Raw genomic sequence first — 26185 nt, 5'->3', positions numbered from 1 at the left:
GGGGGCATAGCAGAGTCATAGCCATAGTTCATGCCCACGCAGCGATGTCAGTGGGGGCCTCAGCAGAGCCATGGCCATAGTTAATGCCACGTAACGCAGCAAGGTTGGCAGGGGCCACAGTGGAGCTGCGGCCATAGTTCATGCCCACGCAACGACGTCAGCAGGGGTCATAGTAAAGTCATGGCCATGGAGTTCATGTCAAATGACGCGGCGACCTCAGCAAGGGGCCATAGTAGCTGGAACCGAATACTTCACATTGACATGAAATTTCGAACTGATAAAGCCGGTTGGAGCTCCACAAAGACAGCTTCGTTCGGAACCTTCGTGGAGGCCCGGAACGGTCCAGTTCATATTCACGCATTACGTTGATTCATCTCCTCCATTCACACCCATTTCGTTCATTCGCACACTGGGTCTGAATGCACTGACTCAACAGCACACCAAACATCCGGAAACTGGCGCGTGACCGGAAAGCGTCACGTGGCCAAGAACGTCATCATCGGCGTCCAAGAGCCTGGCCGGCGACGGCCAGTGATTGGCTGGATTTTCCACCACGCGTAGCATTGCGCTGCTGTGCTGAATATCTTGTTTAACAAACTAACGATAATTGCAGCACTTCCTCGCGGGACAACTAATGACCGCGTCCAGCGTGCGTTCTTAACACGCGCTCGGGTGGGGGGGGGGGGGGGGGGAATTGACGCCCGAAGGTTCTCCAGAATGGTTTCCGAACGGCGCGGCGTAACCACGCCAAATTTTCATAGCTGTAGACAATTGAATAGCGGATCGTTTGACATCAAACATTTTGATGTACCTTGCAAGGTCGCTGACCTATGGCAGGTCAAAGTCAGACCATGGTTTCAGCGAAGGCAATTTCTAGGGAATCGTCCAATGTGATACAGTAACGGAGCGTTTGACGAAGCCATACATCTCTGAGATGCTTTCTTAGGAACCACAAATATTGAATGAAATTCCGCGATAAGTTTTGGCTTACCATCACGTAAAACAACAATGAAGCGTAACACAACTAATTGCTAAATACGAAGTAACACCTTTGGAATGTAAGCCCTTGACCAAGTCTGACCACATACACGCAGTGATTACTCCCCCAAATTTCTTCGGTCGCCGCAAAAAAAAAAAAATGAAGCGAGCACGCGGCGCTCAACCGCGCGCAATGCACCCATTCTCGGACGGTGCGTCCGCAGTCTGCGGCTGGAGCTGGTACGCACTAGAATTGGCCCGGCTGTCCCGGCCCGGCGGGCTGGGCGGCGCCGGAGCCGCGTCCTCGTCCACGTAGACGCGGTTGTAGACGACGATCGGCGTGTTGTCGTAGGTGCTGACCCGGTGCCGCTCCGCCGGCAGCGACGGCGGCGCGGCGGGCGTCGCCGTCGCCGCCGGCGGGCACTGCGGCGGTAGCGGCGGCGGCTCGCTGCCCTCCTTCCTCTTCAGTTTCCCTGGGGGGGGGGGGGGGGGGGGGGGGCAACAGCGGGTGAGTGAGTTTGTCTTCATACGGGTAGCGAACCTTGCACAGCCAGGATGATCTTTGAGCAGCAATACACCAGTAACGGACTAGTGCTCGCTGGAAAAGACGAGCGCGACGATAAGCGCTCTTCCATGATTTCTCTGGAAAAGAAACTAACAGTTCATTGTTATCAAACACTGCGCCGAAGAACACTAACAGTCCGTTGTTGTCAAACACTGCGCCAACATTGTCACAGCCAGTTTCAGCTCACACAACCGCATCCCAGGGCGGCTGCCACTAACCTTGCAGCTTCCTGCGGTAGCCCTGGCTCTCCTTGCCCATGTTGAGGCTGCTGGAGCGCCAGCCGCCGCCGGTCGGCCTGCCCACCCTCAGACTGCCGCCACGCGTCCGGCTGATCTTCGGCGAGCTTGTCTGCAGGAAGTCCACCGCGTCCGTGTCGTTGCAGTTGGCGTCCTTGCAGCGCTGCTTGCCGGCCGTCGGCAGGGGACGCCACAGCGGCGGCGAGTGCTCACCGTCCGAGACGGCGCCACTGTCGTCGCGGCCGGCGGCCGGCCGGGCCGCGCGCGGCGACTCCCGACTGGCGTCCGACGCCGAGAAGTAGCTGGACGAGTCGTCGCGCGCCGCCGACGCCTTCTGCTGGCGCTTGCGGCGCGCGCGCAGGCTGTCCATGCGGCGCAGGATGGCGGCGGCGCCGTCCTGCAGTCGCTCGCGGCCGCTGCGCCGCTCCTGGACGACGGCCGCGCCCGCGCTCGAATCCGAGTTGAGTGTGCTGTTGGAGCTGCCGCTGGGCGGGCTGGTGGCGGCGGCGGCAGCCGGCGCTGGCACGGCCGGGTTGCGCCGCCAGCGCCGCGAGTGGCGCAGGTAGGACCAGTTATCGCTGATGGCGCGCGTCTCCTCGCCGTCGCTCTCCTCACCCTGCGGCGGAGCGGCTGGTGAGCGGCGGGCCGCTGGGAGGCAGGCGGCCGGGTCAGTCACCAGCCACCCACCCGAAGACACACGACGAGAAGGCAGAGGAATGTGCCTTGCGCGATGAGGCCGGCAGTCGGCACGGGTAAGCAACAGCTGGGCTCATATCTGAGGTAACGGCGCGCCTGATGGAGTGGGAATCAAGTGCAGAACGGGATGCCGGATATGACAATGACAGTGAAGGTGGAGCATAACGGTACCAAGGAGCACACATCTGAGGAAGGCCCATCAAAGCTGATCACGTGGTTGAATATGGCAGAAGTTTATAAAAGTGAACAAAATATTGAAGGAACCGTATTGCACCTAGGGCGCAGTAGCATTTGCCATTAAACTACTACCCCTCATCCTAGACTCCCTTACCGAAGCTGAATGCTGCAAGCTGCGCATTTACTGCATCGCTGTTAATCACAATCAAAGCGCAGCTGACTAACAGCCCCAGATCGATAGCATGCCGAGAGCATCGCTTTCGGACACGGTCGTGACGGATGGAACAATGGACACAAGAAAAAACGGCCCATGTGCACGCACCTTCCGCGCGGCACACTGGCCATACACCGGGAGCCTGGTCCGACAGCAGCGACGCCACACAACAGCGGCATGAACCGTTAGTAGCGAGGTCACGTGACAAGCGCTGTTTCATTAGCGCTGCCATTTAGAGGGCGCGGCGCGGCTGTCGGAGCATGGCACCGCACTTCCGGTCACTGAAGCTCTGCCCGCTCGACAAAGGCGGAGGTCCCGCCGGCTACCGGTCGCGTGCCGGGACCTTTCAGCGGCTGGGAACGCTTCCGCCACCCGCCTCGAGAGTTCATGCAGATGAACTTCCGACCCGTCGCAAATAGGACTGGGCCGGGACGCGCTGTACAAAGTTCAACGCCAGAGCTCAAAATGACCGCCCCGGTGAGACCAACATTCATTGGTAGTCGGCACCCAACGGGCTCACCCGCAATGAGCAGAAAGACGGAAGTTAGTCGGCCGATACTGACATTCAGCGGAGCGCGAGGAGGCGCACGCGCGGGACGATGGCCCGTCGGAGCAGCCTGACAGCCGCAACTGCAGAAACAGCACCGCCCCAAGTGCCATCACAACACAGCAGACGCCGTGGACGTGCAACAGCTGGGCATGAAGTCGTCCTCGGAGTCCGCCTATTGCCCCTGACAATCTCACGGTGACCGGTCTCACGAGGAGCCGGGGCGGCAGCTCACCGGCATGGACGCCGTTCCCTGCAGCTGACCTTGCGTGTCGGCGGCGGTCCGGGCCCGCTCGGCATAACAGCGGCCAGCGGTGGGCGGCCGCGGCTCGCCGCCGGCCCGCTCGGTCCCTACTGATCGCCTGCGCCCGCCTCAGCCGCGCATGCCGATCATACAGCCTCTCACAGCGGCGTCGCGATCACACGGCCCGACGTGGCGGCGCGGGCTTCACCGTGTCCGGGCGTCACCGTCCACTCGGCCTGCGGCGGACGCGCTGCAGCGCTGACCGAGTTAGGAAGGCACCCCGCCATCCCCGTCGCCTCTGCAGACAGCAGCATTCGGGCGGACCCGCGGACAGCAGCCGTAGCCAGACAGGACAAACACGCGCTCATACGTGGAACGCAGACGAGAGCGCCTTCACGGACAGCTCAGAAGTTTCCAGCCGGTGTTCAGGACTTTCCGACCGGAGTCCGGGCGTTCCCAGCTGTTGTTGAGGCACGATCCAGACGCCCTCGGGCGTTTCCAGGGTCGCTCAGCCGTTCCCAGGCGGACGTCAGCTCCGTCCCCGGCCGGCAACAGTCCACGCAGCGGTCGGGCGGGCCGCGCTGACTCAGGTCCCCGGCGCTGACTCAGGAAGCAAGGCTCGCCGCAGCGCCGACCGCTGCCTACTACGGATACTATGACCGGGCACGCCCGGGCCGGGCGCCGGCCGCCGAGCCAGCCCGGGCAGCTCGGCCGCTTCCTGCGCGGCTCGACTGACGACCTTGCTGACGTCCGATCTCGCACGGCCTGAGCACGAGCGACGCCGGCGGTCGGCTCCGGTGAGTCAGCCGCCGGGCAGGTGATGACGCCCGGCCGAGGCAGTCGCAGACGAGGACAGGTGCGGCGGCCGGCAGCGGCCGCCGCACCTAGCCACGCTAAGGGAGGGAACGCCGTACGCGTCGGCATAGTTCGCCGGGCCCTGGCGGCCAGATCTGCCGGGTTCGGCGGAACCGCGGAAGATTGACCGCTCGGTTCAGAGCGGCGACCTGTTGCGCTGATCTGGATAGGAGGCGTGACAGCGTGACTGGGGCCGGCATGACGGCGTGACTGGGGCCGGTATGACAAACCAAACGGAGCCCCTGTTTTGTCAAAGCCGCCAGATGAGCTATCCTTCCTCTATGCGACGTCTCACCTTTTACAAATATATCACGGACGATATTCGTTTAAGTCTCGTCAACGGAGGTAAATCTAAATCTCGAAGACGGTGTGTGATCGCAGGTGTGAAGACAACTCTGCTTTCCCACCGGCCGTACCCGACCTGAGCGCCGAGCGCGCGGTACACACGTCACAGCGCCGTCTGGCGGTACCCGACCTGAGCGCCGAGCGCGCGGTACACACGTCTCAGCGCCGTCTGTTTTCCAAGCGTCACGTCCCATCACCGGCCCAATAACTGCCGACGGACTGCTCCAGAGGAAACGGGTGCGGGCGCGCTGACTGACAGGCCAGCCAGCCCGATCACTGGCTGGGTCAACGACCTCGCGTGACCTCACCGGTCGCCTGACGCCCTCCAGCTTCATGTTGGTGGCGCGGTTTACCGTGTTGATCCTCTTGAAGAGGGCATGCCGACTGTCTAGGTCCAGGGCCGGATGGTCGCTCTGCACGGCGCGCAGGTCTATCGGGCACCGGCACTCTGGAAGCAGGAACACAACCGTCAGTGGGAGTGCATCACAGCTCACGGGCCTGCCGGCACTCTGGAAGCCGGGACACAGCTGTCAGTGGGAATGCGTCACAGCTCACGGGCAGGCCGACACACACACGACCGCCGCCAGTTCCACCGCAAAACGGCCGACCCACACACACCAGCTGGTCGGCATAACACGCTGCCCCGTTCGACAGCTCGACATAGGCCTCAGACGACAGCCTGGCGCCCGTCCCGGCCACGCCGCCCGTCTCGGCGGCGGCCGCCGCTCCTCCCGCTCCCCGTCTGACCTGACCTCTGACCTCTGCCGACAGCCTGGCGCCCGTCCCGGCCACGCCGCCCGTCTCGGCGGCGGCCGCCGCTCCTCCCGCTCCCCGTCTGACCTGACCTCTGACCTCTGCCGACCTGACGGTGCAACGTCGCCAAATAAGGCGTTCTGGGACGCTGGCGGCGCGGCGTGAGTCAGGCGGCTGCCGGCGCCGGGACGGCGCAATCATACCCCGGACCCTCCCCGCCGTTCCGCAGCCTGTCGGGGGCTGGCGCACCACACAATGCGTGCGTCAACGGGCGCCGCGCCTGTGTCCGGGAGGCCTGGGATCACGTCTGGCGCCGGCCGGTCGGGGCAGCGCATGGGGACGGCGGCTTAGGCAGGTGCGACGGGGAGGGACCGGTCCGGAGAAGTCGGGTCAAAATGTGAGTCAACTCATGTTGAGAAGCTAAGGATCAGAAAGCGCGCCAGTCAGGTACAGGCAAGTGACATTTGTACCATGAACGCCTGAATCCAAAAGCATTTCCTGGCCGGTAAGGAGCAATTTCAAGAGAATCCCACCCGCGTTCGAAAGGTTCCCGCAGCTCAGATCCTGCACGGTGTGTTTGAAGGGCACAGCCTCCAAACACTGGACTCGTGTGGCCCTATGACTTCGTACTTTTACGGTCTGACGGCCGATGAAACGACCGTCGGCCATTGCACCGCTCGGGAGTGGGAGTGTTCTGTAGCAGTGATCTCGTCAGCAGAGCGGGCGTATCCATCGCCAGACCCGCTGCACTTCCAGCGCCGTCAGGCTAATGCCGCCAGCTGCCGGTGAAACGGGCCTGTTTACGCTGGGCCGACCGGTCAGAGATAAGCAGTGACGTCGCCCGTCCGAGCGCTGCAGCGCCGCTATCGCGCAGGGACTCGTTACATGTGACGGTTGGTTCCCGGGACGGAACCGGCTGCTCTGAAGCCGTCCGGCGGCTGGCCATGACCGGTGGCTCCTCGAACTGGACCGGGTGGACCGGACGGCTGCGCGACTGCCTGATCGTGCTTAGGCTGAGCGGACTGGAGGTGTACCACCTGGGTACACTGTGGTAAACGGTGGCGGACTGGCTGGACCACATGCAGGCCCAGCGACTAGACGCGGCCACCGTGTGCTCTCACTGCGCCGGACGCCGACTGGGCAAGTGGGCGAGCATGCTGACCCAGCCAGCGGCCAGGGCGGCCGGGTTTCCGAGACGAGACTGGCCATTACGCTGCTAGTAACGACCGGTAGCTCACCATCCGACTGGAGTGGCCGAGCCTGTCACGGCACGGGACCAGAGCCCTGAATGGCCGTGACTCGCGCGGCCCACCAGCCCACGTGGGCGGCACTTCTCGCAACAGCCAAGTACTCTACGACCGACCGACATGCAGATTGCATTGATCACTTGGTAACTGGGCCGGCCGCAATGGGACTGAGTGACTAGATAGGATGTTATGGGCGCGCGTGAAAATGCCACACGAGCTGAAAGTTGTGCAATTGAAATTATGCAGTAAACTACGCAGCAAGCAAACAATTTCACCATGTCATTGGTGCTGGGAAGCGGGTCATCCCCATTAATTAACTGACGTCATGTTTGCTATTGCGCAGCAATAATGAGGATGGGAGGCTGTCTCAGTCCATTGCACGTGACGCTGAAGACGGCAGAAAGCATGGTGCAGCCATCCTCAGGGTTTTCACTTGAAGCGCGCCGGGCGAATTTACATGGCGGTTCGCAACAAGCAACACAAAGGAAAGTCATGTGAATTAATTGCGGTTTCCGCAGATCACTATCTCCCATTCTGCTCTCATACTCCGTCTTCTAAAACAGTGAACGCAGTCCCCAGCGCCGGTGAATCATTAGACTGGTTCTGTGCTGACTGTGTCTTAAGTCAGCATCATTCCGGGTTCGCAGAAAATACTCACTCGCAAGTAATCTGTGTGCGTCCGCTGCTTCCCAATTGCACCAAAACCCGCGCATGTACAGGTCCCATAATCCCACTGAGCAATTTTTGAATGGAAAGTTTCTGCTTGAATGCGATGCCGTGCGCGACACATGCCATACAAAATATTTCGAGTAAACTTGCAAATTCCAATCCGAATCAGAAATCATAACCGCAATAGTTTCATAACCAGTGAGCACACCGTGAAGGGATTAGGGAAGCTTCCGTGAAGCTTCCCATTAATTTTGTGTTCCGATAAGGACAGGCTGCCTACGCAGATTTAAACAATGGTACCAACGTAAGTGTTATAGCATGTCCATTCGCAAGGCCAACAGGTTGTGAGTGTCCTGTTGGAGATGGCACAACGATCTGGGTACACCTCACCGACCGTGAGCCTTGTCGCCGCTGCTCCAGCGGCTCACCACCTCACCGGGAGTGCAGTAGAGCGCCAGCAGGTCGGCGGGCGCCGGGTACAGCGGCGGCGGCGTCCCCAACCGAGGTAGCGGCACGAGGCAGTCGCAGCCGGCGCCGGCGCCGGTCCAGTCGACTGGCGTGCTCCCTCTCACCAGGCGGCACATGACCAACACGGCCCTCCGTCGCCGGCCCCCGGCCCGCACTGCTGCTGGCCGGGGGCGCGCCGGCCGGCCGGCCGGACTTCGGTCCCGCCAGATAACACCCGAAGGTCGCGCCACCGCCGGCGACGCCCGGCGCACGCGGCGTCCTCCGCCCGGTCACGGGGTCGTGTCACTGGCCGCCCGAAGACGCCGGAAGCCCACCCGCCTGCTCCCAACTCCGCGGAGGTAGCCGCCCCCGAGCGATCCGAAAGGTCAAGCTGCAAAAGGCCTTAATAGGTGTGGCCGTAGGAGGACCCTGAGACTCGACAGAGGACCAGTCGTGCGGACCATGACGGCCGCGATGATGCGGTCGGCTGAGAAAGACTGGCGTAAACACCGGGGATGGACTGGCCAGCGTCCACGTAAGCGCGCCGACGGTATAAACCGGCGTATATAAGCCAGTAAGCGGGGCGCGGATGAGCCCAACCAGCGACACATCCCTACCATCAGTGGTGATTACAAGCCAGCAGGTCGCCAGCCATCAAATCATCAGTCGCCAGCGGTCGCCAGAGGTCGCCGGAGGTCATAGCGAGCCCAGCGCCGCACGGTAACGCGGCCTCTCGCCAGCGCGCCGCGCGGCCACGCCAGTCAGGCCGCGTCACTGCCGGCTGGGACCACCTAGCACGCACCAACCGGGCCATTCAGCCGGGTCAGCAGCGGCGCCGGCAGCCGGGCGGGGGCGGAGGTCCGGCGGCGCCGCCCTCCAGCCGCGCTCTGTGCGTCCGCCGCGCCGCGTCACGCGCCGGCCCCCGCCTGCTGATTCAGCCACGCTGCTGATTCAGCCACGCTGCTGATCCGCCCGCACCGCAACGGCCGGCCGCGCCAACCCGATTCAAATTTGAGGCGTGGTTGGACGCGACGGCAGATACCCACCGACAGTAAACACACATGGCGAGCGCAGTCGCGCAACACGTCGCCCTGCACGTGACGTGCAACGGCCGGCGGCGGGGCCGCAGGGGCGCCTGCGGACAGGCCATGGGACGGAGGTGATCTGCTCCTCAAATCCGCTGCCTACTCCTTGAACTTCAGGAGCTGATAAAAGATCGTCTGGATATGTGAAGAGCGATTGTAAAAATCCGCCGATACTGCAGGTTCTTTGGCGCGTGCCAAGCACTCAAGCGACCTCGGAAAAAGCGATGGAGGCGCCCTTGCGCGCAGGATCAGCCTACTAAGCAACGGCTCCACACCGGCTACCGAAAATGTGTTTGATTTAGCTCGAGCTAGTTGATTTTAATTATGCACAAGTTGGATTGCTGGCACCACGCGGATCTTAACAAGACTACGGCTCGATGAGAAACATTTGTCTGAAACATTTGAACAGATCGGATTCCAGAAAAAATAGATCGGATTCCGACAAAACGACATTCATAAGAATCAGACCGGAAAGCGCGGACCTTGGCCCAGCAACCAACCTGTATAAGCCAGGCATTTCCAGCCCATACTCTCCTCCCGCACGCACCACGCCGAACTCTGTCATCTCTAATGGCGACAGAAGGCCCAGATGTCAGACATGAGTGTCGGAGTCGCAGAGCCGGCTCGCTTCTCATACCAGCCGCTCGGCAGCCGCGGACGGCGCCACACCCCCGAGGTCGGCCGTGGAGGCGAACCCAGGCCGACCTTGGCGGCCGCCGGGCTGTTTAAAGGGCCGCCGGTACCCACAGTCACGGCCAGGCGGGTGGTGCGCCGCTGCCCAGCCGAGGCCCGCCGCCCATCGGGGTCCGGCCAGCCCGCCGGCGGCCGGGGGTCTGGAGTCAGGTCCTCAGCGGCGCCCCGCCGGAGCCCGGCGGCGCACACCTGCGCCGGTCCAGAGCGAGCTCCAGCCAGCGGAGGACGCGGCCAGAGCGCAGCCGGTGCCACTACAGAGCGAGCTCCAGCCAGCGGAGGACGCCGCCCGAGCGCAGCCAGTGGCGCTACGGAGCGAGCTCCAGCCAGCGGAGGACACGGCCAGAGCGCAGCCGGTGGCGCTACAGAGCGAGCTCCAGCCAGCGGAGGACGCGGCCAGAGCGCAGCCGGTGCCACTACAGAGCGAGCTCCAGCCAGCGGAGGACGCCGCCCGAGCGCAGCCAGTGGCGCTACAGAGCGAGCTCCAGCCAGCGGAGGACACGGCCAGAGCGCAGCCAGTGGCGCTACAGAGCGAGCTCCAGCCAGCGGAGGACACGGCCAGAGCGCAGCCAGTGGCGCTACGGAGCGAGCTCCAGCCAGCGGAGGACACGGCCAGAGCGCAGCCGGTGCCGCTACAGAGCGAGCTCCAGCCAGCGGAGGACGCCGCCCGAGCGCAGCCAGTGCGCTACGAGCGAGCTCCAGCCAGCGGAGGACACGGCCAGAGCGCAGCCGGTCGCTACGGAGCGAGCTCCAGCCAGCGGAGGACACGGCCAGAGCGCAGCCAGTGGCGCTACAGAGCGAGCTCCAGCCAGCGGAGGACACGGCCAGAGCGCAGCCAGTGGCGCTACGGAGCGAGCTCCAGCCAGCGGAGGACACGGCCAGAGCGCAGCCGGTGCCGCTACAGAGCGAGCTCCAGCCAGCGGAGGACGCCGCCCGAGCGCAGCCAGTGGCGCTACGGAGCGAGCTCCAGCCAGCGGAGGACACGGCCAGAGCGCAGCCGGTGGCGCTACGGAGCGAGCTCCAGCCAGCGGAGGACACGGCCAGAGCGCAGCCGGTGGCGCTACGGAGCGAGCTCCAGCCAGCGGAGGACACGGCCAGAGCGCAGCCGGTGGCGCTACGGAGCGAGCTCCAGCCAGCGGAGTACACGGCCAGAGCGCAGCCGGTGGCGCTACGGAGCGAGCTCCAGCCAGCGGAGGACACGGCCAGAGCGCAGCCAGTGGCGCTACGGAGCGAGCTCCAGCCAGCGGAGGACACGGCCAGAGCGCAGCCGGTGGCGCTACGGAGCGAGCTCCAGCCAGCGGAGGACACGCCAAGCGCAGCCAGTGGCGCTACGGAGCGAGCTCCAGCCAGCGGAGGACACGGCCAGAGCGCAGCCGGTGGCGCTACGGAGCGAGCTCCAGCCAGCGGAGGACACGGCCAGAGCGCAGCCGGTGCCGCCCACTATCGCCACCTGGCGGGCACGCGAACGTCTCGGCGCGGACTGTGCAGGCGGGGTCGGGGCAGGAGACCTATCCCTCTCTCCCGCTGAGAGTGCCGATAGCGCTGACTGTCGACCGAGCAGCGCGCTCTCCGGCCGCCAGCGCGCCGTTTTTACCGCGGCTGCCGTTCGCACGGCACGTGTTTTTGCCGGCGGCCGCGGAGTCGCAGGTCAAGCCCAGCCGGCCGGTGCAGGGCCGATCAAGCCGCCGGGCTACCCAGTCACAACGACACAAATCGTGACGCTCAATGACCACAGAAGCTCATTGTGACGTAACATAACTCAAATACCGCGTTCAGTAACTCAAGGACTGACCGGGCGCCGAGCGAGCTCACCACCTCCCCCGATTCGGTCCGCGTCCGTCTGCCGCCTCCGGGCCGGCTCCCGGACGACGGCGGCGGCGGCGGCGGCGGCGGACAGCACAATGGGGCGGCCTGGCGTCGCGTGACGCCGGGGGCAGTGGCCGGCGGCGCCGCTCCCACCCAGCCGCACGCCACTGCGGGGTCAGCTCGACGGTGGCGGGGCTGATCCTCGCCGCAGTGCGCCAGCGGAGGGAGGCCCCGCCCGGCCGGGACACAGCAACAGCGTTCGTCAGCGAAGCGAGTCAGAACACGGCGCAGGACACGGCCGAAGGGCTGGCTGGTCAGCATTCGACGCGGCGGCTGCCCCTCTCCACTATACCAGCTCGGGGGCTCCCCCGCGTCGCTCCGAGCCGGGCCTCTCCGCCCCCGCCCCCTCCCCCTCCCCCGTCAGCGCGCCACCTGCTGCGGCCACGTCCGACACGGCCGGCGCGCCGCGCCACCGACGGACCGACAGACGCGAGGCGACGCGAGTAGGTCGGTCTGGCGCCAACAGCTGTCGGCCAGCGTCACACGGTCACGGGCCAGCCGGCACCCAGAAACACGGACAAGCGGACGCATGGGCGTGCCGTCAGAAGGACGCTGAGCAGCCGTGCACAGACACGGTCCAACCGCCATGACGGTCAGCCATGACACCAACACAGTCCGTACGCACATGAATCAGCTGTCACGGACCGGCCGGATGGCACCGACCGGGGGTCACCGACAGTTCTCTTGTTTGATGAACTCATCCACCGCTGGACACGGAAAGTCCGACCTCACCAGCACTAAAGAAAAGGTACCGCGTTCGACACAAGACACCAGCTGGGTCCGAATGCGGGGCATTTAGCGCCGTCTCCACAGCCGGTCGTGGCGTGCGGTCGTGCTGTCCTGCCCGGCGCCACCTGCCACGAGCTGAGGGCGCCGCGGACGGACGCAGCGAGCGGGCGTACCGGCCCGACGATGAGGAGATCAGCCGCCGCATGAACCGGCGGTGCCGGCGACGGCGAGCCGCATCATTGGAGGCCGGCGGCACAACACACACACACGTACGCGCACGCGCACGCACGCACGCACGCACGCACGCACGCACACACACACACACACACACACACACACACACACACACACACACACACACACACACACACACACACACACACACACACACACACACACACACACACACACACACACACACACACACACACACACACACGGCCAGGCGCTGACGTGCATCACCCGGCCCGAACAAAGAGCTGCTGACGGCTCCCCGGCGCAGGTCGATGCCTTTCATCGGTCACCCCCAGCCCGGACTCCGGGCGGAGGGGAGCCACTCTCTCCATGCCTTGCCTGTGCAGGGAGGGGCACTCACCTTCATACATCTGGGCGTACTGCGGGAAGCCAGCGTCTCGCAGCCAGCGACAGGCCTCCAGCGCCTCCCATTCTGAAACGAGCAGAACAGCCGACGGTCACGCTCCAGTCCAATCATACGTGCCGGGTTCGGACGTTCGAGACGGCGGAAACCCGACAACCCGCACCTGTTCAGGCTCCCCTCCCGTTCCTCGCACTTCTCTCCGAAGGGCGTAAGCCGGGCGACAACCGCCGCCGCCGCGAAGTTTCTGACCCACTGCACAACGTACGGTTGCAACGCGGCAGCCTTGAGCGTGTAACGCAAGCGTGCCCGTGTCGCCGCGCTCCGCCAGCCGGCCGACCGGCGGGAGTCGGGCGCACCTGGGCGCGCCGGCCGGTCGGCCGCCGCATGTGAAAGGCGCCGGCGTCGGCGCGGCCGGCAGCGGCGCGACCCTGTCACCACGCGTCAGCCGACTGTGTCGTCACAGCCGGACGGGACCGGATGCGGCCGCCGGCCGCCCACCTAATGACCGGCCGCCCGGTCGCTGCCGCACGGCCTCGGGCGCTGCGCCGGGGGGCGGCGCCGGGCGCTGGGCGCCGGCGGTGGCGCGGTGACAGACGCCGGGCGCCGGTGGTGGCGCGGTGACGGACGCCGTGTACATGGGAGGGGTAGGGGGGGGGGGGGGTGCCGCCGGACTGACCGGCGGTCGCCGCCGGCCAGGGGTGGTCCGCGGCTGACCGACGCCGTGTACACAGCCGCCGGGCTGACCGACGGCCGCCGCCGGCCAGGGGTGGTCCGCGGCTGACCGACGCCAACGTTTAGGGCACCGGACGGTGACTGTCAACAGCTGACGACTAATGGCGGCCGACGGCGGGCACCCTGCGGCCGCGCCTGACAGACAGCGAACATGCGCGCCGAGCCGGCGCGGTGAAGGCTAATGAACTCGGCTGACTGACAATGTGCTTGGGTGACGGACACCGACGGCCGGCAATGCACGGAGCACGGACGAACACGGACGGCGGCGGACTCACGTCTAGGACACCGACGGCCGGCACCGCACGGAACAAGGACGAACACGGACGGCGGCGAACTCCGGCTAAGACGCCGACGGCCGGCACCGCACGGAGCACGAACGAACACGGACGGCGGCGGACACACAGCTGGTGGGCCATGACATGTGCAACTGGCAGAACTGGTCTGCAGATGATCGAAGGCCAATCTGTGAGGCTGACAACCGCAGCCGGCGGGTCTCTGCCGGCCTTCAGTCCCGATCGTGACGTGACGTGACGTGACGTGACGTGACGTGACGTGACGTGACGTGACTTGACTTGACCTGACGTGACGTGACAACCTGATGGTCTGGGGTGGCCGAGATGGACCCCGTCCAGCTGACATGCTGTGGCCGAATGCAGCCGGAGCTGATCTTCGGTTGAACGGAGCCGACCCGCTGACGTGGTCCGTGGTCGTGATGCGTCCAATTCGCGCCGCGCACGTAACAGACACTGCGCGAGCGCCAGACCCACTGACACGCTGGGTGTCAACGGCGGTTATGCGCACGTGACCACTGACGCCGCAGGCCGACCACCGGCCAGAGGCAGCGCTGTCCCGGCCGTGGCGTGGGAGGCGCCCGGCGGGACGGACGGGTACGAGGGCACTGGCCGAGCCGCAGCCAGACGTGAAAGCAGCGGCCCAGCCGCGGCCCAGCCAGCCGCTGAATTCTAATAGGTCCGCGCCGGTCATAGGCTGACGTCACCCCTCCCGTCAGGCCTTGTTTTCCAGCGGATTCTGGTGGCCTCCGCGTGACCTTGAAATGCCGCCGTGCATAAAACCCCGCCATCAAAACAGACGCTGTAAATGAGCTAATTGGCCGGCCACGTTGTGCCTTACAATAGGTAGCCTTCCCACATCGGCGTGCATCGGAGAGGGCCGCCATTATCGCGCGCACGCGAGAGCGCCGCAGCGCCCTCACGACGCGTGGCGCCGCGGCCACCGGTGCCCGCCGGCAGCTCGCTCCAGGCCGTCCGCCCGGCGCTGGCTGCCGCTGCGGCCGGCCGCCAGCCGTCCCCTGGCCGGTGTGGGCTCGCCGTGCTCCCCACGCACGGCACCGCCGGAAATGCCGCCCGGTCAGGACGGGGACCGGCGGCGCGGCTGCGGGAGGGGTAGGGGGGCGGCCTCGTAATCACGCCACCAATCGGCCTAATCGGCCTGCCCGATGAGGGGCTCCGCCCGGCTGGGGTTGCGTACCACAGACGGGGGAGGACGGGGGACCCGGGCGCAACGAGCCTCACTATGGGAAAACAAACGTCCGTGGGGCGCCCACGCGGCATCCATATGCATGGTTCTGGCGGCTCCCCCCGTGGGGCGGCAGGGGTACAGCACCCCCTTCCACGAGTCCGAGAGGGTGACCTTTCCGGGAGGGCCGTCCGCGCCGGACAGGGAAGGGGACTTGTACACACTCACCGCAGTCACGGCCTGCACGGTCACCATAGTGCAGGTGCAAGGTGCAAGAAATGACGTCACAACAGACGGCAGGAGCGTCGTGCAGCGAATGCAGATCGTAACAGGTGACAAACAATGTGTATTGTCCTCAGACGGCCTCATTCTGCGCGCATCGTGTTCTCAAAGAGCTACAATGGATTTGAGTGCCAGCATGCTGGCATATGGCGGCTAACGGCTACAGCCTACATTTCGATTGGATTTTGCACAACACCCAGATAACTCCGCATAACCGTTCACACGCACACAAAAACAAGTAACAAGGACAAAGAGATTTGACGAAAACACCGTACTGCACAGAAAAATCAACCACAATCGCGTGTCCGCAGACCAAGCTCCTTGCAGCAAGCCGCGGCCAGAAACTCCAGTGTCACATCGGAACCAAGCCTCCCACGCTTGACATCGCTCGGCACGCCTCGTCGGCCGGCCATCCGCCGTGCCGCACGCCGAGGTCAGCCGACCGGGCGCAGTCGGCTGCCGTACCGCAGTCGCCGCGGTCAGAACGCCGAGAGCGGCGGCCGACCCCGGCGCCGCCGCCGGCCGCGAGAGGTCAGCCGGCAGGGCGCGGGCGGCTGCCGTACCGGAGCCGCCGCGGCAGAACGCCGAGAGCGGCGGCCGACCCCCGGCGCCGCCGCCGGCCGCGAGAGGTCAGCCGGCAGGGCGCGGGCGGCTGCCGTACCGCAGTCGCCGCGGCCAGAACGCCGAGAGCGGCGGCCCCCCGGGCGCCGCCGCCGGCCGCGAGAGGTCAGCCGGCAGGGCGCGGGCGGCTGCCGTACCGGAGCCGCCGCGGCAGAACGCCGAGAGCGGCGCCGGCCCCGGGCCGCCGCCGGCCGCGAGAGGTCAGCCGACCGGGCGCGGGCGGCTGCCGTACCGGAGCCGCCGCGGCCAGAACGCCGAGAGCGGCGGCCGCCCCCGGGCGCCGCCGCCGGCCGCACGCGAGGTCAGCCGCGAGACCGTGCGCTATTATCACGCCTCAGCGCGCGCCACGCACCGGCGCAAGGACCGCGCTCGCGCCGCGTGAGCCCAGGCGCCGTCTAACCCACACGCACTCCACGCGGCCCGTAGCTCTTTGTCTTGAAATGGGTCTCACTGGACGTAGCTCAAGGACTAGCTGCCGTACATGTTGCCACAAACCAAGCCGCGCTTTAAGAGCCCTCCACCTCACGTTCGTCTGCCCTTCGTCACGTTCAGTAACATTGCGAAACACAGTATGTGTATGAAAAACACGCCTAGCAACAGATCGATCCCGAAAGAGCTCGTGCGACACAGGCCCGCGCGCACGCACGAGTAAGGTAGGTGTCGCCGAGCACGACCGGTGTCGCGCACTGCCGGTGTGGCGCACGGACGATGTCACGCACGGACAGTGTCGCGTACGGCCGGTGTGGCGCACGGCCGGTGTCGCGCGAGGTGAGCGTCGCGCCGGTCCCTCGGCCCGAGCCGCTCGGCCGGCTTCAGGCGGTGTCGTGCGGTACATGTGTGAGGACCAGCTGGTGTGCAGTGTGCAGGACGGCCCCCTCCGACAGACGACCGATCGGGCCGCCCTGCCGCATCAGATCAGCCGGCCAGCCGTTAGCTGCAGCACCGGCGCATGTCCGGCTATTGTTTCCGCAATCATCGGCGGCGGTGAGGCCGTTTGAGCGCGTGCGGACGGGGCCGGACGGCGCACAATGGCGGCAGGCGGCCGGGATACGGTCCGGGCGGGCCGCGCGAGGGCGTCCGGGAGGGACGGCGGGGAGCACACCGCGCGGCGCGCGCCCCTCCCTCTGCACTGCTGGCCGGAGTGGTGGCCCCGCGCGGACAGCTGGAGTCAGGCGTGGGTTGAAGAAGGGCTAGTGAGTCCACACCAGCGCGCCACAACATCGGCAAGATGACCACCGGAGCCTGGTGCGGCTTCGTCCCAGTTCACTTGAGGCGTTGCTACATGCCTGGCACGAGCAGGCCGCCACGGATGTACAACGGCTGGGCAAATGGTGGAGGTTTCAATGGAATTAGCTAAGTCCGCGGGAAGTTGGACGAATTGTTAAGCCCCAAAGCAGGAAGAGGAATGTTGGACGGAGAGCAGCCATGCAACTCATTCGCACGGATGTCGTTTTGTCAATCAAAGCACGCAAGGATTGCTAGTAGAGGTGCACAGATCGTGCACTCCAGCGCAAGCCCACGCAGCTTATGTAAGGGTCTTTTCACGCACAGAAAGTGCATTATATATATATATATATATATATATATATATATAATATTACGATCTTCTACAAGTGACGTCCAGCCTATCTAAAGGATTGGAACCCACCAACGTGGACCCGCCCGCCGCCAGACAAACCTTTGGCCAGTGCCGTGCCGTCGTCACCACACTGCACGGACAAAACGCAGCCGGTAACACCCGACCTGGCGCATCCATTGGCCGTCCGTGCCGAGGGACGCACCGCCGCCCGCCGCCAGCGGTGGTAACCGCTGGCGGTTACCGCCGACAACGGTAACCTGGGTCATGCCCCGAGACCCCTCGACCTAGGACACCGGAATCATTGAGGAGCTGCCCGGCGAGGGTGAGGCTCCGGAACAGCACAGGGTGAGTCTCCGGAACACCACAGGTCGAGGCTCCGGGACACCACAGGTTGAGGCTCCGGGACACCACAGGTTGAGGCTCCGGAACACCACAGGTTGAGGCTCCGGAACACCACAGGGTGAGGCTCCGGGACACCACAGGTTGAGGCTCCGAAACACCACAGGACGAGGTCAGGCTCCGTAACATCAGTTTTGCGAGAGACCACGACAGCATGCTGTTAATGCAAGCCGGTCTATCAATAATCAAACAGCCGGCGACTATCGAAAGCTGTTAGCTGAAGTGGAAAGAGGTAGATCTCGGAGGTCGCCGGCCACACAGCTGCTGATATCTGGCTCAGCGACGACCCCGCAGGCCTTCCTATCTCATGAGCTACACCGCCAGACGCTGTTCACTGTCCAGCAACGGCCCTGCTGCCGGCTAGGTCTCCGTGAGACAAGACCTCGAGATGTGAGGCGAGACCTTCACCCGCCTCCCACAATACCCAGGGGAGGCTGGACCCGATGTGAGACGAGACCATAACTCGCCTCCCACAATACCCAGGGGAGGCTGGGCCCGATGTGAGACGAGACCTTCACTCGCCTCCCACAATACCCAGGGGAGGCTGGGCCCGATGTGAAACGAGACCTTCACCCGCCTCCCACAATACCCAGGGGAGGCCGGGCCCGATGTGAAACGAGACCTTCACTCGCCTCCCACAATGTCCAGGGGAGGCTGGACCCGATGTGTCGAGCCCTAAGCCCGGACTCGCCGCTGACACGCCGGCGGCGCAGCAGACCGACGCCGGGCCTCCTCCATTGCATACCTCTGGGTGAGGAATACACGAATAACTAATAGCGTGCATGCCACAAAGGTCGGGGCTCAAGCAGGCCTTACCGCAGTGACCGCTTCAAACACCGCAGATAAACCACGTCTATTACGTTGAATGTTGGGGTTAATTGGTTTTGATGGGCTAGTTTTGCAGCCGCCAAACTTCAATCGAGCACCACCTCGGTGCCTACGACGTAAATGTGTGCGTCACTGGCCATTTCCATGAATGCAAATGGCGATTGCATAGGTGTGACTGGCGCCGGCTGCAGGTTTCGTGAGTTATTACAACAGTAGAAACCCGACAGGGTCAGTCGAATGAGGAAAGCGAGGAACAGAACAAAAGCGCCGCTCACCTGACCGCGCGCGATTAACATGAAGAGAATAACTTCTGCAAATACCAAATATTACTGGCATCGACCTTGCTGATATTCAACCAGCTGTTCAAGCCCACTGTTAATAATGGCCATCGCAGCGAAGCACTAACATTGGGCCGCTTCAATCGCAAAAGATGCCCACTGGCCTACAGTACTCTGCATTCGCAGAACTCTGCACAGTACGGCTCGGGCATCCACATTCCGCCAGGTGTGCTCCGTCCTTCTGGGACGGCACGCACACCCCTCAGGGCCAGCTGTGGGCTGGCGGCGACCGAATGCCAGGCAGCACGCGGGCCCACCTGGCCCCCAGATGTGTGTCACCGCCGGCGGCCCCGGCCACGCTGGTCAGGGCAGGCACGGGCCGTCCGCACCGCCGCCGGGCACGGAATGGCCGCCAGCCGGGCCCGACCACAGCGGCCGGCCCCGAACCGCGGGCGTCACCAGCGCTGGCCAGGGCTCCGAGCTCCCGGAGTCGTGTGACCGGCTCCCGCCGTGTTGACAAAGCCACGGCCGCGTGTGGCTTCAGCTGTCCACCGAACGCTCCGGGCACAGGATGGCCGCCGCGCGCCAGACCGACGGACCCAGCACAGGGTGGCCGTGTGAGCGGACGGGCGACGCCGGAAGCCAGGCAGTCGCCGCTCGGATTCTGGTGCGTGTGTAACGAGCCTCTGTGAGGCGATGATTGCCCATAATGGTACAGTCTGGGAGCGTGCGCCGGGGGCGCCGAAAGAAAGCTGCCATTTAAGTCCCGGCTGCGGGCCGGCAGCAGTGGGGCAGCGACCTCTGAGTCTTCAAGATCCCGGCGGGCCGGCAGGAGTGGGGCAGCGACCTCCAGGTCCTCGAGATCCCGTCCGCTTGGCAGCCAGTGGAACAGCGCCAGTCCAAGTATCGCTCTACCACCCGACTGACACCGGAGCGGCGGCGGCGTTTGAGCACACTCGGCCGCCTGGAAAATGACCAACTAGTGAGGGGCTCAGATCAGGGTGCCGCGCGGATGGGCTAAACAAACAGGGACGGGTGAGTGGCTTTCGGAGAAAATGCTGTTCATTAGAACAATAAGCGCCTCTGAGTTTCAACGATAGACGGGGTGGGATAACTGGCCAAACAGTCTCGGACGTAAATCCCATTACACATCGGAATGTTTCGGGTCTGATCTGAGTAATAAGTAACGCTCTGCATGCTCTATGGTACGCGCTCTGATACCCGCTCTGTATCATCTGTGGTGCCCGCTCTGCATGCTCTATGGTACCCGCTCTGTAAGCTCTATGGTACGCGCTCTGTATGCTCTATGGTACACGTTCTGTATGCTGTATGGTACCCGCTCCGCATGCTCTGTGGTACCCGTTCTGTATGCTGCATGGTACCCGCTCTGAATGCTTGTGGTAACCGCCCCGCATGCTCTGTCGTGATAAGCATTGGTGACAATGAAAAAATATTACCTGCATATAATCATAATATAACGTCTCGGGTTTTGCGACCACAGTATTCTCTCCGGGGGTCAGTTAGTAATGGCTGTTTTTGCCCCATCACTAGCGCCTTCAGAGAGCTTGATATTTAGCGCAAGCTGCCTGCTCTTGATGTTATCGCACAAAACAGGCTTCCATGGGTAAACAGGTAAGGGGGTCTCCGGCGGAAACGTTCAAATTCTGTCAATCGATCACACCGTAAAAACTACTGAGAGCTCGGTTATGTCGTGCGTTTCCTGCACCACAGTAAGTTCTTTTGAGGACAGTGCGGGGACGATGCCTCGAGCTCGAGCTCCCGTAAGCTCACGACCAGACCGTACAGAGTGCCACTTCACTTCAGTACGGCACAGAGCAGTGTCATCACTCCCACATGTTTCAACTGGAGCAGCTTACAACAAAACTTGCCACAAATCCCGTGCTGCCTCCCGTACATCATCGCCCCCGCCCCCCCCCCCCCTGACAAAGCGGAGCGGGCACCTCCCCCCCCCCTGGTCCGACACGGCCGGCGTCGGCACACGCCGGCGCTCGTGACCACACGCGCCGCGCCGCGGCGACAGAGCGCCGTTTTTCGTCGACCGGTGAAAGCGTCACGAGTCACGATCTGCGGCGCGACAAAACGCCGGGCGTTTTTCCGCTGATCCGCGCCGGAGGGGGGGGGGGGGCGATTCGACCCGGCACGCCCGCCGAACAGACGCGCCAACGGCCGCGGGGGGGGGGGGGACGGTAGACACGGCGCGGCGGCCTTTACTGCGAGACAGCTCTACCTACAGCTCTACCTAGTACCCCTCCTGCAGCCCAGGCCTCAGCCGGTCTCCGTCCGACCGGTGGGTGAGCTCTGCCGGGTCACGGAACCACGAGCGAACCATGACCGCCGGTCTCAACATCAGCTGTCGGGCATTCTGGTCCTGCGACCAAAACAAAATCCCCTTCTTCTGACAACTTTCCTAGCAGCTATATCAACTGGCAGGCTTTGACGTGAATATGAAGCTTACGTAACAGACGGGCATCCATGGTCGGGTTCGCCCAGCGCCGTGGCTGCCGGTGCTGACTAACGCCTCAGCCCGCTCCGTCCGCAACAGACGCTGCCGCAGAGCCGTCGGTGGCAGCACAGGCCCTGAGACGGAGCCGCGGCTCCAGCGACAATTCAGTCCAGACGCACGCCCTGATCGGGCAGCCCATTAGCCGTAACATAGCGACAAAGACCGGGTCAACGACACAGCTGGAGTCAGAAGGCGGTCTGCTAACGCTGCTTCGACAGCTCCGCCGGCGCCATCAACAACAATTTGGCTCAACTGCTCGAGAAGAACTTGAGAGCTGGGGCCCGTTTCCGTTCGAATCGGTCAAGCTGTCCGCTGGACCCGCTGTCCGTTTGACCCGCTGTCCACTAGACCCCCGCTGTACGCTGGACCCGCTGTCAGCTGGACTCCCGCTGTCAGCTGGACTCCCCGCTGTACGCTGGACCCGCTGCGCGCTGGACCCGCTATCCGCTGGATCTGCTATCCGCTGGGCCCGCTGTCCATTGGTCCCGTGACCGGCTGCGTGCGCCGCGCGACAGTGCCTCAGCTCTAGCCGAGGCACGTCCACCGCGTGCGGCCAGCGTGGCACGGTTCCCACCGCCGAGGGCCGCATGCCGGGGGACCGCGCACGCCGCCCCACCCGGCCTCCGACGGCCAGCACGTGGGTGCGGGTATGTGAGACCACTATGCAATTGCACCACCGGCTGGACGGAACGCACTCCCGGGAGCACGCCCAGACGGTGAAACAGTGGACCCACAGTGCATGTGTACACAGTACGCGTGCGTGAAGCGTCGGGTGGCCAGGCTTAGGTCGTGCACCAGCAGCTGTTGGGCCCGTGCAGGCCGTGCAGCTCGCGTCATCGCCGGTGGATGGTGAGACTACGGACAGGCGCTGGCGGCGGCCAGCGGCGCGCTAGCCGGCGGTAGTCCGGCCTGCAGTAGTCACTGGCGACCGCCCCGCTATTGTTCCCACCGCTGCCCCGGGCGGCGGCCGCCGCGGCCAGCGCGTGCATATGCATGACGCGTCTCGCGTGGGTGCCCGGCCCGCCCCCGCTGATGGCCGCCGCCATTGCGGCCAATGTGGAAAAACGGAAAACCGGGTCAACCCTTTGTGCGCAGCGCCGCCGGCCGCGACAAAGCGGCTGTGATTTAGCGGCGAGGGGCGGCGGCCACGCAGACCCCGCGGCCGGCCGGTGGAATGGCCTCCGCGCGCCGATGGGAGGGCGCGCAGCGGTCCGGAGTCCGGTTACAGTTGGGTTCAGCCGGGTCACCGAAACCGACACGCAGGTCGGCAATGCGGCGGAACACGCTTACAACACGGCTGGGAGCGGTCCGTAGTACTGGCGGTTCCCCTCCATCTCGTTTCGTCACGTGCCTTCGGCTTCCCGCTCTCATTCAGCCGGTCGTGACCCCCATTTCAACTCCTCGTAACCTGCGCGAGGGACCGCGATGGTTTCCCGACAGAGCTCGGCGGGCGAAGGGTAGCTAGAGACCTGGCAAGTCATGACACTACTGCATCCTCAGCGACCATGACAGCCGGCACGTCCGGCGACCAGCAATCGCCCCAGCGCCGACCTGAGTGACAAACAAGACAGACTCCGGCTGGGTCTGACGTCAAAAGAATCCCGAACTCGCCCCGCGTCAGGCGCAGCAGCCCTAGTTCCGGAAAACGCAGAAGAGTCTCCCACGTCAGGTGATAAGCACATCGCGGTGCGAGTTCTATGTTTGTGCACCACCACAGCAAAAAACGATTGACTTGATACGTGCATCGCCGCCGAACGTCCGCCGGATAGGTAGGCACTGCGGTGCTAGCGACGCACGCCGGCGCCGGCCGACCCAAGACCGGCAGGGGGGGGGGGGGACAGCGTTGCCGTGAGGTCGAGAGCCGGGCGGCGCGGCGCCACGCGCCCTCAGGCGTGACGAGCCGCCGCCGGACCGGGCGCCAGCTGCGGCGGCGGCGCGCTCCCCGCTCCCATTCCGTGCCTCTGGCACACCGCGGGACAGGGACAGGGACAGCGCCTCCTGGGCCCCGGATGTCGGTGCCGAGCGCGCCTGGCCGGGCGGAGTCCCGTCCGGCCAGTGTCCGCCTGCGACCTCAGATCCGTGGCTCACTGACAAAGAGCGGCGTTCATACAAGTCGATCCCGGCGGACCGGGGAAGCGTCGGGTAGAGGTAGCCCGGCGAGCCCGACACACTGCACGGAATAAGCTTCGCACGACCAGCGCGCATGCCGGGTCAGCCTGGCGCAGTCATCCTCGCAAAGGCGGCGCGCTACTCGAAATCCTATGACTGAGTGCGGCCGCGCCGCCCGCCTAGCGCCGTTCTGCGAATCGCCTCAGCTTGAGGCTCCCGCCACCTCCTGCTGGCTGACTCATCAGCGGACGTTTGCTGCTGCGCGCCGCCTGTTCAGAGTTTAGCCTCCGCCTGCAGCGCCGCTGCCGCTGCAGGCGGCCGGCTCACGCTCTGCCGCCCCGCAAGACGGCCACTCAACGCACACGATTGATCCGCAATGGGTCCGTTTCAAAGACGCGCCGCTGCAGCCTTGGCGTGCGACGGCCGCGTTTGAGGAGCCGAGGTAGGGTGGTGTGTTCCAGGGCCGCAAAGGAGAAGCCGAGGTAGGGTGGTGTGTTTCAGGAACGCGTTGGAGGAGTCGAAGTAGGGTGGTGTGTTCTAGGGCCGCGGAGGAGCAGCCGAGGTAGCGTGGTGTGTTTCAAGAACGCGTTGGAGGAGCCGAGGTGGGGTGGGGTGTTCCAGGGCCGCGGAGGAGCAACCGAGGTAGGGTGGTGTGTTTCAGGAACGCATTGGAGGAGCCGAGGTAGGGTGATGTGTTTCAGGAACGCATTGGAGGAGCCAAGGTAAGGTGGGGTGTTCCAGGACCGCGGAGGAGTAGCCGAGGTAGGGTGGTGTGTTTCAGGGCTGTATTGGAGGAGCCGAGGCAAGGTGGTGTGTTTCAGGGCCGCGTTGAAGGAGCCAAAGTAGGATGGTGTGTTTCAGGACCGCGTAGGAGGAGCCAGTGTCGACCGCGCGGAAAAGCCGTGGGGCAGGTCGAACTACCGCGCACAGACGTGCTTTGACGCGCTGGTGTCCTTACAAGGCCTGGCGGAAGCGAACAGGGCCAGAGAAACAGAGACACGGAAGGCGGCGGACGGCTAGGCACCGGTGACCACCGACATGCACCATGTGTGGGAATCGGCAAGGCCAGGCTCGGACGTTCGAGCCGCGACATGGTTGCCGAAAATTCACGCAATTCTCCGATGAGACCGTACACATTAAGTACCGAGATGCTCGGTTATCACCGCACTCTGAGTCGACACTTCGACATTCAAAATGCTGTACTCGACGCATGAAAAATATCTATATGCGCGGGACACATGACAAATCTCTAGTTGTGAGGGACGCATGAAAAATCTCTAGTTATGAGGGATGCATGAAAAATCTCTAGTTGTGCGGACGTATCTATGGATAATGACCAGCCTGTCTGCGCTCCATTCACGGCGCCTCAGCGACCGCCATGGCGCAGAGGCAACTGGTTTGTGACCAAGGAAAACTGAGCCCAGATTAATAGTAACATGGATGTGATGAAAATATATGTCATGCATGTGAATGTGACACGGAGCCGGCCGAAGAGGAAGCTTCAAACGCGTTATGAACTACGACTCAAGTAACTGTCACTATACAACCAAACACATGGACTGTCGCGTGGACCAGCAGAGTGGAGACCTTCAATTTTGCCCTTGCGGAGCTTTCCTTTGCCCATTGTTTACATGTCCTTATACATATTTCATGATCTTCACCGGACACGGCCAATAGAACATTTTCTATGAGGGGGTGTTTCAGCAGTCGCATTGCGTAACCAGTCCCTTACCACGAAACACGGCGTCAATTCACGACACCGGCAGCAGCGCAGCGAAGACCTTGGAAGAAGCCGCTGCGCGAAATCGCTGGATTAATGCCCCCTGTGCATACGGTGACAGAGTCTAAACGCCATCCAGGGCCACGACATGAGACGGGACGTGTGAAATCATAATGCGACCAACCAAGAACATACCATCACCGTGAGCGTCGGCACGAGGCACTTGCGTCACTTGGCTCTTCAGCCCGCCATCGTCGCCACAGATGCCGTGGTAATAGGCAATCGCACACAAAACACCGCAAACGCCTATTGACCAGCTTTGCACACATTGTGACGTGATCGCGCGCATCCGGAATGATACCATACCAGAGACAGCGCGTACTTGTTTGGTCACCAACATCCCGAACATATCCATGCACGTGTTCCCTCAGTGCCATGCTCGGGGTGGGCGCTGGGTCACATCAGATCATAGGTCAGGCGACCACTGGCCGCCGGCGCCGGGGCGCGACCCTCAGCAGCCGGTGGGGAAGGGGGGGGGGGGGGGCGTCACGGGACACCAGACGGCGCTGCGCCTGCAGCGGCGGCCGTCAGAATGCGCAGGCACGTGGCGCCTGCGGAATTCCCGCCAACACGCGGAAGTAGCGAGCCGCGCCACAACTGCGGCGGCGGCGCCAAAAGCGTGGCGTGCCTGCGCGG

At 64.0% G+C, this 26185-nt stretch overlaps 1 protein-coding gene across 1 annotated transcript in view; it reads right to left on the bottom strand.

Moving 5' to 3' along the window:
* LOC119107343 (stAR-related lipid transfer protein 13) overlaps positions 1–26185 on the bottom strand; it is a gene marked incomplete in the record, with an annotated part of 68545 nt that overhangs the window by 10645 nt on the left and 31715 nt on the right. Inside the window, 6 exon segments of the mRNA XM_037230769.1 lie at positions 1227–1451; positions 1762–2122; positions 2198–2395; positions 5166–5305; positions 7963–8139; positions 12939–13010. Of these exon segments, the coding sequence (XP_037086664.1) occupies positions 1227–1451; positions 1762–2122; positions 2198–2395; positions 5166–5305; positions 7963–8139; positions 12939–13010 (1173 nt within the window).

The sequence above is a fragment of the Pollicipes pollicipes genome, unplaced genomic scaffold (genome assembly GCF_011947565.3).
Source record: "Pollicipes pollicipes isolate AB1234 unplaced genomic scaffold, Ppol_2.1 Scaffold_6686;HRSCAF=7923_pilon_pilon_pilon, whole genome shotgun sequence".
NCBI classification, from domain to species: Eukaryota; Metazoa; Arthropoda; class Thecostraca; order Pollicipedomorpha; family Pollicipedidae; genus Pollicipes; species Pollicipes pollicipes.
The sequence above is the reverse complement of the archived record's forward strand: the minus strand, read 5'-3'. Positions and strand labels throughout refer to the sequence as shown.